We start from the raw sequence: 14,407 nt of genomic DNA, 5'->3' as shown, positions 1-14,407 counted from the left end.
GGAGACTGCATCGTAAGCAATGGGCACAGTATACTGAATGGAAAGAAGTACATGAAAGTCGCTGCTTCACCTGGAAGGAGTGTTTAGGGCTTTGGACAGTGATGAGGGAGGAGGTAAATGGGACAAGTGCTAACATGGAAAGGTGCAGTGTGAAAGGGCGGGATGGTTGAGGATGATTGAAGTGTGGATCCCGGTGTTGCGAAGGGAGTGATCCCTTTGGAATACTGAGAGGAGAGGGAAGTTATATTTGGTGGTGACATCATGTTGGAGTTGGCAGAAACGGAGGGAATGATCCATTGAATACCGTGGCTGCTGGGATAGAAGGTAATGACAAAGGGAATCCTATTGTGGTTCTGAGAAAGGGAGGGGTAAGAGCAAAAGCATGAGAAATGGAATGGAAATGATTGTGAACCATGGTGGTGACAGAATCCTTAAATGAGGGAAAAGGAAGGTATATCAGAAGTATCTGGAACACTGCAACATCAGAACAGATGTGATGGAGACTGACTATCACCCCTGATAGGAAAACTTGTGGTCCTATTCCTATGCTAAAATCCGCAGCAGGTTAAGTTGCTGAGTTGCCTGGTTCTCTACTGTTCTGACGAGGCTTACAAAGTATTTCTCATTTCATGGTAAAGTTATAAGGGGAATTATGTCCAGAAAATTTCACCTTTCATGAGCTAGTCTTGCCTGAATGCCCATGTGCCTTCTGGCAAATGGTCACAATGTGGCATTAACAGTAATCATGTATCATGAATTCCAACACAAGTTGACAACCTGAGCGCCATTATTCAGCTGGGTGAAAATAAATGTGAAAATGGCTTCGGAGGAAACATTTTTCAAAGCGATCTCTGTTCAAATGCTGATCAGGCAATGTGTTACAAGCATTCGGACAGCTATTAGTGCTGAGCTGCCTGATTTTGTATACATGATGTGGAGATGCCGGCGTTGGACTGGGGTAAACACAGTAAGAAGTTTAACAACACCAGGTTAAAGTCCAACAGGTTTATTTGGTAGCAAAAGCCACACAAGCTTTCGAGGCTCTGAGCCCCTTCTTCAGGTGAGTGGGAATTCTGTTCACAAACAGAACTTATAAGACACAGACTCAATTTACATGAACTGATACGCTGCAAGAAAGGATGTCCCGAGGCATGGTACATTGGGGAAACTATGCAGACGCTGCGACAACGGATGAATGAACACCGCTCGACAATCACCAGGCAAGACTGTTCTCTTCCTGTTGGGGAGCACTTCAGCGGTCACGGGCATTCGGCCTCTGATATTCGGGTAAGCGTTCTCCAAGGCGGCCTTCGCGACACACGACAGCGCAGAGTCGCGGAGCAGAAACTGATAGCCAGGTTCCGCACACACAAGGACGGCCTCAACCGGGATATTGGGTTTATGTCACACTATTTCACATAAATATTTCTGCTTTTTTCCTCCTGAGTCTTTATCATGCGATCCTAGAATCAGAATTTATGTCACACTATTTGTAACTCCCACAGTTGCGTGGACCTGCAGAGTTTCACTGGCTGTCTTGTCTGGAGACAATACACATCCTTTTAGCCTGTCTTGATGCTCTCTCCACTCCCATTGTTTTGTTTCTTAAAGACTGGATTAGTTGTAAGTATTCGCATTCCAACCATTATTCATGTAAATTGAGTCTGTGTCTTATAAGTTCTGTTTGTGAACAGAATTCCCACTCACCTGAAGAAGGGGCTCAGAGCCTCGAAAGCTTGTGTGGCTTTTGCTACCAAATAAACCTGTTGGACTTTAACCTGGTGTTGTTAAACTTCTTACTGATTTTGTATAGTCAGCTTCATTTATATTGCAAGGGTGAGCTCATAGCTCCTCATAAGCTTGGCTCTGGAGGTTCACCAGAGAAGGCGGGAAGTTGATTGTAACTAAGCATTATGGGGCAGTTACAGCATGCAATCTGAACTAGTGTGATGTTGTTTTACTATGTGTTCCAAGGAATAGTGTGGCTTCTTTTAATTATTACATATTAACAGAGAGCTGAAAGGGTGATGAGTACATTGGAAGCGATGTGACCATTTCATGACAAGTGGAATTTTGGGGATAAGAATCAGGAAAATGTAGCTGGCAAACCCAAATGGCTGGCAGAATAAAGTTTATTTATTAGTGTCACAAGTAGGCTTACATTAACACTGCAATGAAGTTACTGTGAAAATTCCCTAGTCGCCACACTCCGGCGCCTGTTCAGGTACACTGAGGGAGAATTTAGCTTGGCCAAGTCACCTCACCAGCACGTCTTTCGGACTGTGGGAGGAAAACAGAGCACCCAAAGGAAACCCATGCAGACATGGAGAGAATGTGCAAACTCCACACCGACAGTGACCCAAGCCAGGAATCGAAACTGAGTCTCTGGCGCTGTGAGGCAGCAGTGCTAACCACTGTGTCACCGTGCCGCCGCCCAATTTATAATTGTCATGGGAAACGATCGAGCGTATGATCATTTGATTTGATTTATTATTGTCACATATATTGGTATGCAGTGAAAAGGATTGTTTCTTGTGCCTTATAAAGACAAAGCATACCGTTCAGTGAGAAGGAAAGGAGAGGGTGCAGAATGCAATGTTACAGTCACAATCCTTTAATCTCTTGTTTGATACCAGGGACAGTGGAAGTACTGCAGAATGAGGTGATGTGAGGGGGTCGTTCCTACTGATTACTCTCAGCTGCCATCCTATTCCAAAATAACAGCATGTCATGAAAAAGGCAAAGGGAGAGGGCTTGAGGCTGTGCCTGCCCCTGATGGGCACTGGTGAGGCTAAACCCCTGATGCATTTTAGTCGTAGGCATATTTGCAGAAGGTGGATTGCCTCTACATCTGACCTGTTTGCTGAAAAATGCCTCGATGGATGCGTAACCACCCTTGCAATGGAAATGCAGACCTGGCTGCACATGCCAGGGGCAGAATTGCTTCACCCCCACTGACCACTTCTCTGCCACCATCCCTTACCACCTCACCTCCGCCACAATCTGGAAATTTCCAGTTGACACCTGACCACAGATTAGAAGGTATTTAAAGAGCCTTACTTAACTACCAACCTCTTGTGGCTGTTCCCTAGACTTTCAAGGCAGGTCGAGCTTCCCGAGAGAACAATGTCAGGCAGTCTCTTTGCATGCCTTAACATCTCATTAAAAGGCCACCTCACAGGAATTAAATTCCCCGCTAAATTAAGTTCCCTGCCAGCGGGAATTTGGAAGGTACAGATTTATAACTGTACATTAGTGGATGCCTAGCGAGCTTCAATTCTTCCGCAACTTTGAGGTCAGTGAGTGCTGCTTTTGTCTTCTTCATAACCTCCCTCATATTGGCGCCCTCCACCTTCCAACCCGCCCCCCCCCCCCAACCCCCACGTCCCCCACACATCTCCCATCCCACTTTCGGGAAAATGACCTAAGATGGGATGATGCTGGCAAACTGGCTTGCCAACAGCTGGCATGAATTCTGCACAGTGGCACCGTGGCTAGCACTATTGCCTCCCAGCGCCAGGGACTTGGGTTGATTCCTGGCTTGAGTCACTGTCTGTGTGAAGTTTTCATGTTCTCCCCGTGTCTGCATGGGTTTCCTCCGGGTGCTCTGGTTTCTTCCCACAGTTTCAAAGATGTGCTGGTGAGGTGCATTGACCCGAACAGGCGCCAGAGTGTGGCGACTAGGGGAATTTTACAGTAACTTCATTGCAGCGTTAATGTAAGCCTTCCTTGTGACTAATAAATAAACTTTTTAAACCTACCTGCCTCCATGCTCCCCTCCACTGGCACCTAAAAATCCAGCCCCAGGCCTCTTTCATTCCATTTTCTATTGAATGGCTTTGGCATGTCCTGCCGCAGATTCTCCTTGCTGTTGTCACGTTCATTATGTCAGCTATTAGGTTTTATCCTAAAATGTGCGGGTTAGGTGGATTGGCCATGCTAAATTGACCTATAGTGTCAGGGGGATTAGCTAGGGTAAATACGTGAATTATCAGGGTAAATATATGGGGTTATGGGATTAGGACTTGGGTGGGATTGCTGTCAGGGGCAGGCTTGATGGGCCGAATGGCCTCTTCCTGCACTGTAGGGCTTCTATGATTCTATCCATCATTTTTTGTTGCCTCAGTCTGAAATACACATTCAAGGTGGAATCTTCCGGTCCCGCCCAGCAGCAGGATTTCTGGCTGGCGGGGTGACATCATTTAGCTTGAGGCTAAAAATCTGCTTCCCAACAATTAGGCTGGACTGTTGGAATTTTGTTCCCTAGACTTTCAAGGCAGGTCGAACTTCCCGAGAGAACAATGTCAGGAAGTCTCTTTGCATGCCTTAACATCTCATTAAAAGGCCACCTCACAGGAATTAAATTCCCCGCTAAATTAAGTTCCCTGCCAGCGAGAATTTGGAAGGTACAGATTTATAACTGTACTTTAGTGGATGCACCTAGCAAGCTTCAATTCTTCCGCAACTTTGAGGTCAGTCAGTGCTGCTTTCGTCTTCTTCATAACCTCACTCATATTGGCGCTGGTAGCAAAAGCGAAGTAAAATTTATTTATTAGTCACAAGTAGGCTTACATTCACACTGCAATGAAGTTACTGTGAAAATCCCCCAGTCACCACGCTCTGGTGCCTGTTCGGGTACACTGAGCGAGAATTTAGCATGGCCAATGCACCTAACCATCATGTCTTTCATGCTGTGGGAGGAAACCAGACCACCTGGAGGAAACACATGCAGACACGGGGAGAACATGCAAACTCCACACGGTGACCCTGTGAGACAGCAGTGCTCACCACTGTGCCACCCCACTGTGGTGTGGCAAAAGCTGTGGCAAAGCCGGGGATGGAAGGTAGAGGGAGTGGGGAAGGAAGACAGGCTGTCTGGGGCATGTTTAGAAGGGTGCCCTGGGAAGGATAACAGACTGACGTTCCCAGCTTACAGTGAGTGAATGGATATTCGGTGCCCTTTAAATATGGTTTCTGGACCTTCAATCCCATGAGGTAACAGCAGACAGGGTGACTCCCTGTTTGCACCCCCCCCCCCCCGCCCCTCCCGAGATTCACCATGCACTGCATGGATGCATATTTAGTGAGCTGAACAGTGCAAAACCGCATGTGGTCAGCAGTCCCACACCCTCCCCAGCAAGAATCACTCCCACATCTGCAACCGCAACCAAACGTCAGGGCCGGAAATTTCTGGTCATTCATGGCAGCAGGATTCTCGGGGTCTCACCTCACTGAACAGAGATTTGACAGAGTGCCAAATATTCCGTCCTCGCTTGCAGCGGGGCATGAACGGCCAGAAAATTAAGACTTCAGAACGAAAGACTCCCTCCTGAATGAGGATGGGTAGAGTTTTGGCAGTGGTACTGTCTACCCTCTGCTTCGCATCCCTACTTTCATTTAAAAATACAAGGGGAATATTTCTATTGGGCAACTTACATATTAAAACACTTGACATAAAGTTCCCTGACCGACCCTATTGAACCAGGAAACCAGGAGGGGAAATAAATCAAAGTTAAACGGTGAAAAAAATTGCCCTTTAGGTGGAATTTGATGCAATCTATTTACATTCCCGGACAGCGATCAATATGACTGTTTTTCAAAGGAATTTAAAGATTTTCCTGCTCTGTCTCACTTGTCCTAATGGCGTAATTTAAAAATAATAAATACTTGTTTTAAAAAAAATTCTACAAAAACAAGGTAAGTCTGCAGGCACGCAGTAAAGGAAAGACATACGACTCCAGTTATGCCATGTCTGACCCAGCGATCCTGCAGGCTGATAAAGCCTTGCGTTCTCACTGAGCTGACTGTGCAGAGAGACAGGCGCTCGCCTGGTTGATTGGTGACCCTGCAGTGTAATCTTTGCCTGACTGACAAAAACACACCTCCCCCCCCCCCTCCCCCCCATTTTAGAGAAGCCCTATATCTCAGTGAACTCTTGTTATCCTTACCGCAGGAGTCAGGGCAGAGAGTTCGAATAGCAGTGGGGGCACAATCCAGGCATGCCAGCTAGGTTGGGAAGGTGTCAGAGATCTGGAAAACCTCATTATGCGTTGTAAATCAGCACCTCCCCCCCCCAGCCCCTTGTTTGCCTCGAGGAATAATCCAACATGTCAGCAACAGAGAATTACCTTTATCTTTCAGTTTGAATAGCTGTCATCTTGCTATGGAAACCATATTATCCAGTGCTGCTGGGTTACTGGGGAAGGTCCTGGCACATCAAGCACGTGTGAAATTCTCAGAGGAGGAGAGTGTGTGCGGTTAATTTTCTGGAGGGAGAGGAGCTGGAAGTAGTTTATCTGGCAGAGCTCGAGGTGTCTGTCGCAAGAGTCTCCCCTCACAACTTGGAGGCACTCAGGGCTGCCAACTTCACAGGACTGTTAGAAGTCAGATTTATTATTTGAGAAGGACGAAAAATCACAGACCCATTTAAATACTTAAATCTCCGCAGGAGCTTTTTGCATTTAGTGCTTCTGTAGTCGGATCATATGTGATTGACGTCAATCCTCCAGCTCCCCATGTTTATATTGGCAAAAGCTGAGGCCTTATTCCAAAGAGCAGAAAATGTGGGTCTAGTCTACCCACTGTGCCACCAGAATCAGGGGGATTGTGGTGGGTCGTGCAAATGGGAGCTTCATCTTCAGATGTCACTCTCACTCCCAAGCCAAATTATGCAAGCTCTGGATACAATAAAGAGTACCTGATGTATTTTTAAGAGCAAAATAGCTCAAAATAAGTTGCATTTTTAAAAAAAGTGAGCCTCACACAAAACGACAGTAGTGTACAACACAGAAGGAGGCCATTTGGCCCATCATGTCTGCCCTGGCTCTCTGAAAGGTCGATCCAATTAATCCCTCACTTGGATGGCACGGTGGCACAGTGGTTAGCACTGCTGCCTCACAGCATCAGGGACAAGGCACCAGCTTGGGTGACCGTTTGTGTGGAGTCTGCATGTTCTCCCCGTGTCTGTGTGGGTTTCCTCTGGGTGCTCCGAATTCTTCCCATGGTCTGAAAGACGTGTTGGTTAGGTGCATTAACCATGCTAAATTCTCCCTCAGTGTACCCGAACAGGTGCCAAAGTGTGGCGACTAGAGGATTTTCACAGTAACTTTGTTGCAGTATTAACATAAGCCTACTTGGTGACACTAATAAATAAATTTAAACTTAAAATCTATGCAATTAATCAACTCCCCTACTCTTACACCCCAGCCCTGAATATGTCTCCTTGTTACTGTTGAATCTGCTTCCACCAGTGCATTGCCGATCAGACCACCTTTTGTTATGTAAAAGAAATTCTCAACATCTCCCCGCCCTGGATTTGAGTGAGACTGGATGGATGTAAAGGCAAGCGATCACAAAATCAGTGTCTGAGGGTTAGCTCCGAGAGGAGTGAAATTGGAGCTGGTTTTCTTTGTCTCCAATATTAGGTGGAATGTGGTATCGCCTGGGATTTTTTTTCCCTTCTCTCTCCCTTGCCTTCAAGAAGGTCACATGGCCTGTGTGGATTTGGGCAAGGGAGGGAAACGATGCAATCTGTGTTAGCAGTACTGAATGAGAAACACATGCAGCATGAGGGAGTGTGGAGTTACTGAGTCTGTCTGATTTGCGGGGCTGTGCACAGAGAGCGAGTGCAGAGAGAGAGAAAGAGCTCGAGGAATTAACACTGCAGTTTGCACGGGAAACCAAACAGGAAAACTTCAACCACTCAACATTAAAAGCCACAAGAGGAGACACATCAGTTCTGAACTAAGAACAAGGAGAGAAGCCTTTTCCCCCCCCTTTTGTGTTTGTATGATTTATACTGAAGGATATGACCAGTGCAGTCTTTAGGAGAGGATCCAGTAAAGAGGGTTTGAAAAACCTCTTGCGGTAAGTGAAAAACATGCCTGAGGGAATCATTGCGTTCTGTTTTTGTAAAATCACTGTGAATGGAGTTTTTAAAGATCTATATTTAATATGGAATAAATTGCAAATCTGTGCCACCTTATTCACATAGGAGTTATCCAATTCTGTGCACTGTAGTTAATTTGCTTCTGTGGGTTTGGCAGTCTAAGTTTCCTTTGTACATATGATTGGATTCGGAATCACTTTAGGAACAGTGAACTGTCCATAATAAAGAATCCGACACAGTCACTGCATGGCTTATGGTATTTTTTTCGCGTTTATACCGGACAAAAAACTGCTTGAATTGGTGATTATTTTTTAACGTGGTAGTATCTGATTCCCAGGGCTTTTGACTTTTGCAGTTGCCTGGCAGCTGAATAGTGTAGTGAGTCAAAGGCTCTCCACTGAGCTTATGGTTGTTTCAGCTTAGCCTTTTAGGGTGCAGGACATTCAGTGGGGCGAATTGATCTCCTCACTTCTGCTTTAAACACCTTTCAAAACATTCAATCTTTTAAGGGCTATCACCTTTGTGAATAAGTGGTGACAAATTTGCGAATTGATTATATTAAAGTGCATCATGATCTCGCATGGAATTATCATGGGCAGAATGACTGCACCCTCTCAGCAAAAGAAGGTTTGAAAACTTATTTTCCCCAAGACACAGCCCTTTTAATAGAAAATCAGTGATCTACAACCCTGTCCAGTTTTTAGTAAAATCATAAGATACGTCTGCTGAGGATGCTGAATAATGAATGAACATGTGTTTGATTTGATTTATTATTGTCACATGTATTAGTACACAGTGAAAGGTATTGTTTCTTGCGCACTATACAGACAAAGCATACCATTCATAGAGAAGGAAAGGAAAGGGTGCAGAATGTAATGTTACAGTCACAGATAGGGTGTAGAGAAAGATCAACTTAGGGAGTTGTGAGGAATAACCTTTTTACCCAGAGGTCTGGAATATGCTGCCTGAGACCCAGGGTGGTGGAGGTGGGTTGCCTCACATCCTTTTAAAAAGTATCTGGATGAGCACTTGGCACATCATAACATTCAGGGCTATGGGCCAAGTGCTGGCAGATGGGATTAGAAACAGTACGTGGACTCGTTGGGCTGAAGGGCTTCTTAAGTGCTATATGATTCTATTAGGGTCGGCACAGTGGTTAGCACTGCTGCCTCACAGCGCTAGGGACCTGGGTTTGATTCTCGGCTTGGGTCACTGCCTGTATGGAGTTTGCACGTTCTCCCCATGTCTGCGTGGGTTTCCTCCGGGTGCTCCGGTTTCCTCCCACAGTCTGAAAGACGTGCTGGTTAGGTGCATTGACCTGAACAGGTGCGGAATGTGACGACTAGGGGAATTTCTCAGTAACTTCATTGCAATGTTAATGTAAGTCTTACTTGTGATTAATAAATGAACATTTACTTTAGGAAGAGGCTGGCAGCAGGAAAGAAGCTGTTCTTAAGTCGGTTGGTACGTGACCTCAGACTTTTGTATCTTTTTTTCGGTGGAAGAGTGTATGTCCGGGATGTGTGGGGTCCATGATTATGCTGGCTGCTTTTCCAAGGCAGCAGGAAGCGTAAACACAGTCAGTGGATGGGAGGCTGGTTTGAGTGATGGAGTGGGCTTCGTTCATGACCCTTTGTAGTTTTTTTTTGCGGTCTTGGACAGAACAGGAGCCATTACCAAGCTGTGATACAACCAGAAAGAATGTGTTAGCTAGCTTTTAACTTTTTCCAATCTACTTGCTTCACAATCAGATATTTTTGAAAATTGGATTTGTGATAAATGCAGCATACCTGAAAGTGAGTTCCATATTGGAATCTACTTAATGGGGGTTAGGATTATAAAGTGTGGCTGGGTGATTCTTGGGAACAAGTTACAGGCTGGAATCTAACCCTGGAATACAGATGATTTGTGTGCAGAATAATTGCTATCTGAGAGGGAGTGAGAGGCTGAAATCTTAAGCAAGTGGGTGGGCGTGCATGGTTCTTGTGCAGCATAATGATACCTCTAGTGATTAACAGACTGCAATCTAACCGAGACGTTGGGGTGAAGTGCCAAATTGTATGTGTGAATATGGTTACAATTTCACTCGAGTTATGTTGTGTTAAAGATTGTCACTTTGTGTTAGCTGTTGCACGTTTTACGCTTTTGATTTGCAATGACATTGATTCGAGATGATTAGTAAAATGACACTCCAAAAGGATTATTGAGAAAATGCAGATTGCAAATTAAGAAGGCTTATTTTCCCCTAGTGGTTTAGTGTGCAAATGGACCAAGGACTGTACTTTGTCACTCCGGGTTTGATCTCTGGTCTATGCTGAATGGTTGATCTTGGCTTCAGTGGCAATTTGGAGCAACAGTTGATCTTCGTGGTGGGGGTGGGACATATTTCCATACTGATTTGCTCCGAAGTGGTATAAAATGACCAATAGCATGCCGCAAGTATACCTGGTGTGGGAAATAGATAACTGTGGTACATATTGCAGAGAGGACTCATCTGACATTGGAACTGAGATACACTATTGGGCAGGGTAACAGCTGAGCAGAACAGAAGGAGCGTTAGACTGCGCCTGACAGTCTTGTAAAATAACGTTCATTTGTGGAACAAGATGGGTTGTGTCAATGCCACTGTTTGTGGATGGGGAAAAGCATTTTATAATTAAACTAATTTGGAACTTATCCTCACTGTCACATTTGGAGATGCCCCAAGCATAGCTGATGAGAATAATCAACATTTGCATTATGCCTGGTGCTGTGCAGTTAGGACTGGGTTATTTTACCTGGGTAGAGTAGAATAAGCTTAACCTTGCATCTAACTTCTCTTATGCCTCGAGTACTACTGGGTAGCAGAAGAGGGAAGTGTTCCATCTCTGCCACTAACACCCTTTTTTTTGTATTTTTATTCCAATTCAATCAAATCAAGTCCAATTCAGAGTCTCAACAAGTTGAGACATTCCCGATCCAAGCTGACAAGACACGGCTCTCACCTCCTGTCTTGGGCTTGATCTACATGATCCAAGCTGATTGGAGTAGGAATAGCTCCTCCTCCAAGGCTTGATCTCATTTGCATCTTAGCCAAAAGGCCGAGATGCCGCTTTTAAAAATTGCTTCAAATGAAGCTAAAATGTAACCTAATGACTTCAACCAAGCACAGCATGTCGATACTACACTTGATCTTAGCCAAAAGGCCGAGAAGCAACTATCATGAAACCTAGGACTCCAAAAAGTTGCTGCAGTTTATGAACTGTTACTCTGTCAGCTGCAGGCTTTCATGAGAGCATACTCTCATCACCACACAGTACCACTAATAATATGCCAATACATTGCATTCATGTGACACCTTTTTAATATAGAAGGCATCCCACGGTGCTTCACAGAGGTGTAAACTGACTTCCTCAGTGTGGTATTTGGCTTGTTGGCGTCAAATGCTATTTCACAGCATTGAGTAAATGATTATTGCATTTTTAAAAGCCCCTGACACATGGATTTCACGGGGATAATAGGACAAAGGGCTTCTGCATTATGAATGGAAAAGAAAATGGTAATTGCTGTCCTATGAAAACTGCAGGAGAGCAATCCAATAAAAGAAATCCTGAAGTAAACAACCCCTTTCAGATTCAAAGGACTCTGATACTCTGCTGTTCCAAACATTTTAGTCTATCTGCAGAATTAGAACTCCTTTGGTAAATCTGCTTTTAAGAAATTCCGACACAATGTTGTTAGTATTCTTTATCAATGCCAAGAACTCTTAGCCTGTTTTGAATGAAAAGCCTACAGGGTGGTATTAAACTTTGGAATGCATCAGAAAAAGTTGAAGCAATCAATAACATTTTTGTGCCTATGTAGCATTCTGTGAGATCCAGACACACCAACTTAAACATTTCAAGGGCAGCTTCTGTTGCTACTTGCTGACTAGCATGGATCAGAGACAATAAGGTTTCCAAGTCTGATCCTTGAGGTATACTGAATTAACTAATCTCATCTCACAATTGGTTTCAGTGTGGTATCCTGGGCTAGTAAGGAAATCAGTCAGATTTCCCATTCCTGACTACTTATCCAATGACTCCTGCTAGAAAATATAAATGAATTAAGCAGCCTGATAAGGAGGGAGCTGTGGTCAGCTGTAATGATCCTGTAATGAAAAACGGCATTGGCTTCTCAATCCCTTGGGTGTAAAGTGATTATATGGCTCAAGTACCAGGGAATATTCATAGAACCATAACCTGATGAGAGTTAGAACACTGTGAGGACCTGGGGGGGAATATTACTTCATTTTATTTAAGTCACCGTGAAAGAGTTTCTGCATTGAGGTAAATGTACATAGGGCGGGATTTTCTGCCTTTCAAGAGAAAATATCTACTGAAATGTAGACATGAATGTTCATGTCTGGTGTACACTTGGTCACACTGTGTGTGCGTGTGTATTAACAAGCGTTCCAGCCCCACAGTGTATTATGATGGAAGGGCCTTTGCTCTTTTCCAATTGCACCTCTTGAGGCAGCTGCCCCAAGCTTTATCGAGTCCCTTAGCACATAACCCTGGACCTTTTGGAATGAGCTAGTCTGCCACACCTGGCCATGGACACACTTTGCATCAGAAGACCAACAAGTCTTGAATGGAGCAGAGAGCTTCTTTTGCTGAGGTAATGGTCCTCCAGCAGTTATGTTTGCCTCGGTGCGTGTTCTGGGAACAGTCCTTAAGCGCATGAGTCCTTCAGTTTGGAGCTGCTCAGGATGAACCTCGACAAAAACAATTGCTTCCCTTTCCATGTCTGCTTTGCAAAGGCTCATTCCAAAAGGAGGTGGGCAATGGTCTCTTCCCCGCTGCAGTTGCCCCAAGGACAGCATCTGGATGGAGCTGAGACTCCAGATGTGCATGAAGTATCTGACTGGGAGGACCCTTCTCACCCTAGCCAATGTATGTCCTGATGCTTGTTTGCAAGCTCTGACAAGTTTAAGTTTATTTATTAGAGTCACAGGTAGGCTTACATCAACACTGCAGTGAAGTTACTGTGAAAATTACCTAGTTACCACACTCTGGCACCTGTTCGGGTACACTGAGGGAGAATTTAGCATGGCCAATGCACCTAACCAGCACATCATTTGGAGCGTGGGAGGAAACCAGAGCGCCCGGAGGAAACCCACACAGACACGGGGAGAACGTGCAGACTCCGCACAGTGACCCAAGCCGGGAATTGAACTCGAGTCCCTGGTGCTGTGAGGCAGCAGTGCTAACCACTGTGCCACCGTGCCAATGAGGCGTTCTGCCAAATGACTTTGAAAGTCTGCTCTGGGAAATTTCTTTCAGGTTCCTGCACAGGCCTAAGTATGTTGTGTGTGGATGCGTGCCTGTTGGATCGAAGGTGCTTTTTATTTTATGTAAGCTTTTCCACAGGGGATAGCTGGGATAGCGCGTTACAAATGAATGCAGTGCTCTACAGCAAAATCGCCAAACTCATCTTTCGTAACACTGGGGACAGGTAGAACCTCAGCATGTAGTTACACAGGGGTGAGAATTTTACGTTGCTCAGGTGGGCACATGCCTGACCTGGAAAGGTGTGAAATTGTGTAAGAAGACATCAGACACGTATCCTGATGTCGTGCAATATTTTGACCAGCTGGTGCGTGTGAGAGTTGGCAGTGTGCCTGCTGATAATAAAGGAGGCAATTTAGCCCATTAAGGGGTCAATTAAAAGCAATTTTACCTGGCCCATCTGAGTTGGCAGGCTGGTTGCCTTTAGGAAGCCTTTACGTTTTAGCCTTTACTCAATCCAGGGCGGGATGAACTGTCGAGGTGAAATAAAATTTATAAGGTGTCTGGGGACTGATGTTTCAAAGTGCTGCCTGGACACTGTTTGCAATGTTTTTCCATTGGAATTTATTTAGTACAGGTCAGCAGCTCCCTGAGGCGGCTCCATAGCGATTGTCCCCCTGAGGCAGCCCATTAGAAGTGCCAGCCCACACTCTCCCTTTTTTCTCAGAGGCACCCTTCTCCGGCAGCGCTGAGCCTTTCCCAGCACATGTTTCATGCTGGCTGCCCATTCATTGACCAAGCAGCATGAAACCACGTTTCGGGAAGATTGCAGCCGGACGTGCATTTTGCACCCACTCCCGGACTCCTCGAGTGTGTGTGCCCGATGGGTGAAAAATTCAGGCCTTTGTGTTGGCACACCAAAAGGCTACACAAAGCTTGAAGGAACCTTACACAAAGGTGGGGTGAGATTTTCTGGCCTCCTCTCAGCATTTTTCTCAGCGGCAGGAGTTGGCGCACCGTTTGTTGGCAGAGGGATCCTCCGGTCCTGGCGCTGCCAATGGGGATTCCCAATTAAGCCAACCCACGCTGTTGACAGAACCAGAGAATCCTACCAGCCCAAATGATTTGATTCATTATTGTCACGTGTATTAGTATACAGTAAAAAGTATTGTTTCTCGCGCACTATACAGACAAAGGATACCGTTCATAGAGAAGGAAACGAGAGTGTGCAGAATGTAGTGTGACAGTGTTAGCTATGGTATAAAGAAAG

The 14,407-nt window shown here is 45.2% G+C and overlaps 1 protein-coding gene and 1 non-coding gene across 3 annotated transcripts in view; one reads left to right on the top strand and one right to left on the bottom strand.

Annotated features, from left to right (window-relative positions):
• The window catches only part of lsp1a (lymphocyte specific protein 1 a), a 343,993-nt gene that overhangs the window by 165,346 nt on the left and 164,240 nt on the right, over window positions 1–14,407 (top strand). The window contains exon 1 of one of the 2 annotated variants that reach the window (XM_078220602.1): window positions 7,523–7,866. The exons of the other annotated variant lie outside the window; for it this stretch is intronic. Within the exon in view, the coding sequence (XP_078076728.1) occupies window positions 7,808–7,866 (59 nt within the window). The 5' untranslated portion in view covers window positions 7,523–7,807. Of the gene's footprint in view, window positions 1–7,522; window positions 7,867–14,407 lie in introns of those variants that run through there. 2 annotated transcript variants of the gene reach the window in all.
• LOC144499392 (U2 spliceosomal RNA) lies at window positions 10,887–11,085 on the bottom strand. The gene has a single exon (XR_013498852.1). It is a non-coding gene; the product is annotated as a U2 spliceosomal RNA (small nuclear RNA).

This window comes from Mustelus asterias, chromosome 9 (assembly GCF_964213995.1).
Source record: "Mustelus asterias chromosome 9, sMusAst1.hap1.1, whole genome shotgun sequence".
NCBI classification, from domain to species: domain Eukaryota; kingdom Metazoa; phylum Chordata; class Chondrichthyes; order Carcharhiniformes; family Triakidae; genus Mustelus; species Mustelus asterias.
Note: the sequence above shows the minus strand (reverse complement) of the source record. Positions and strands in the feature narration are given on the sequence as shown.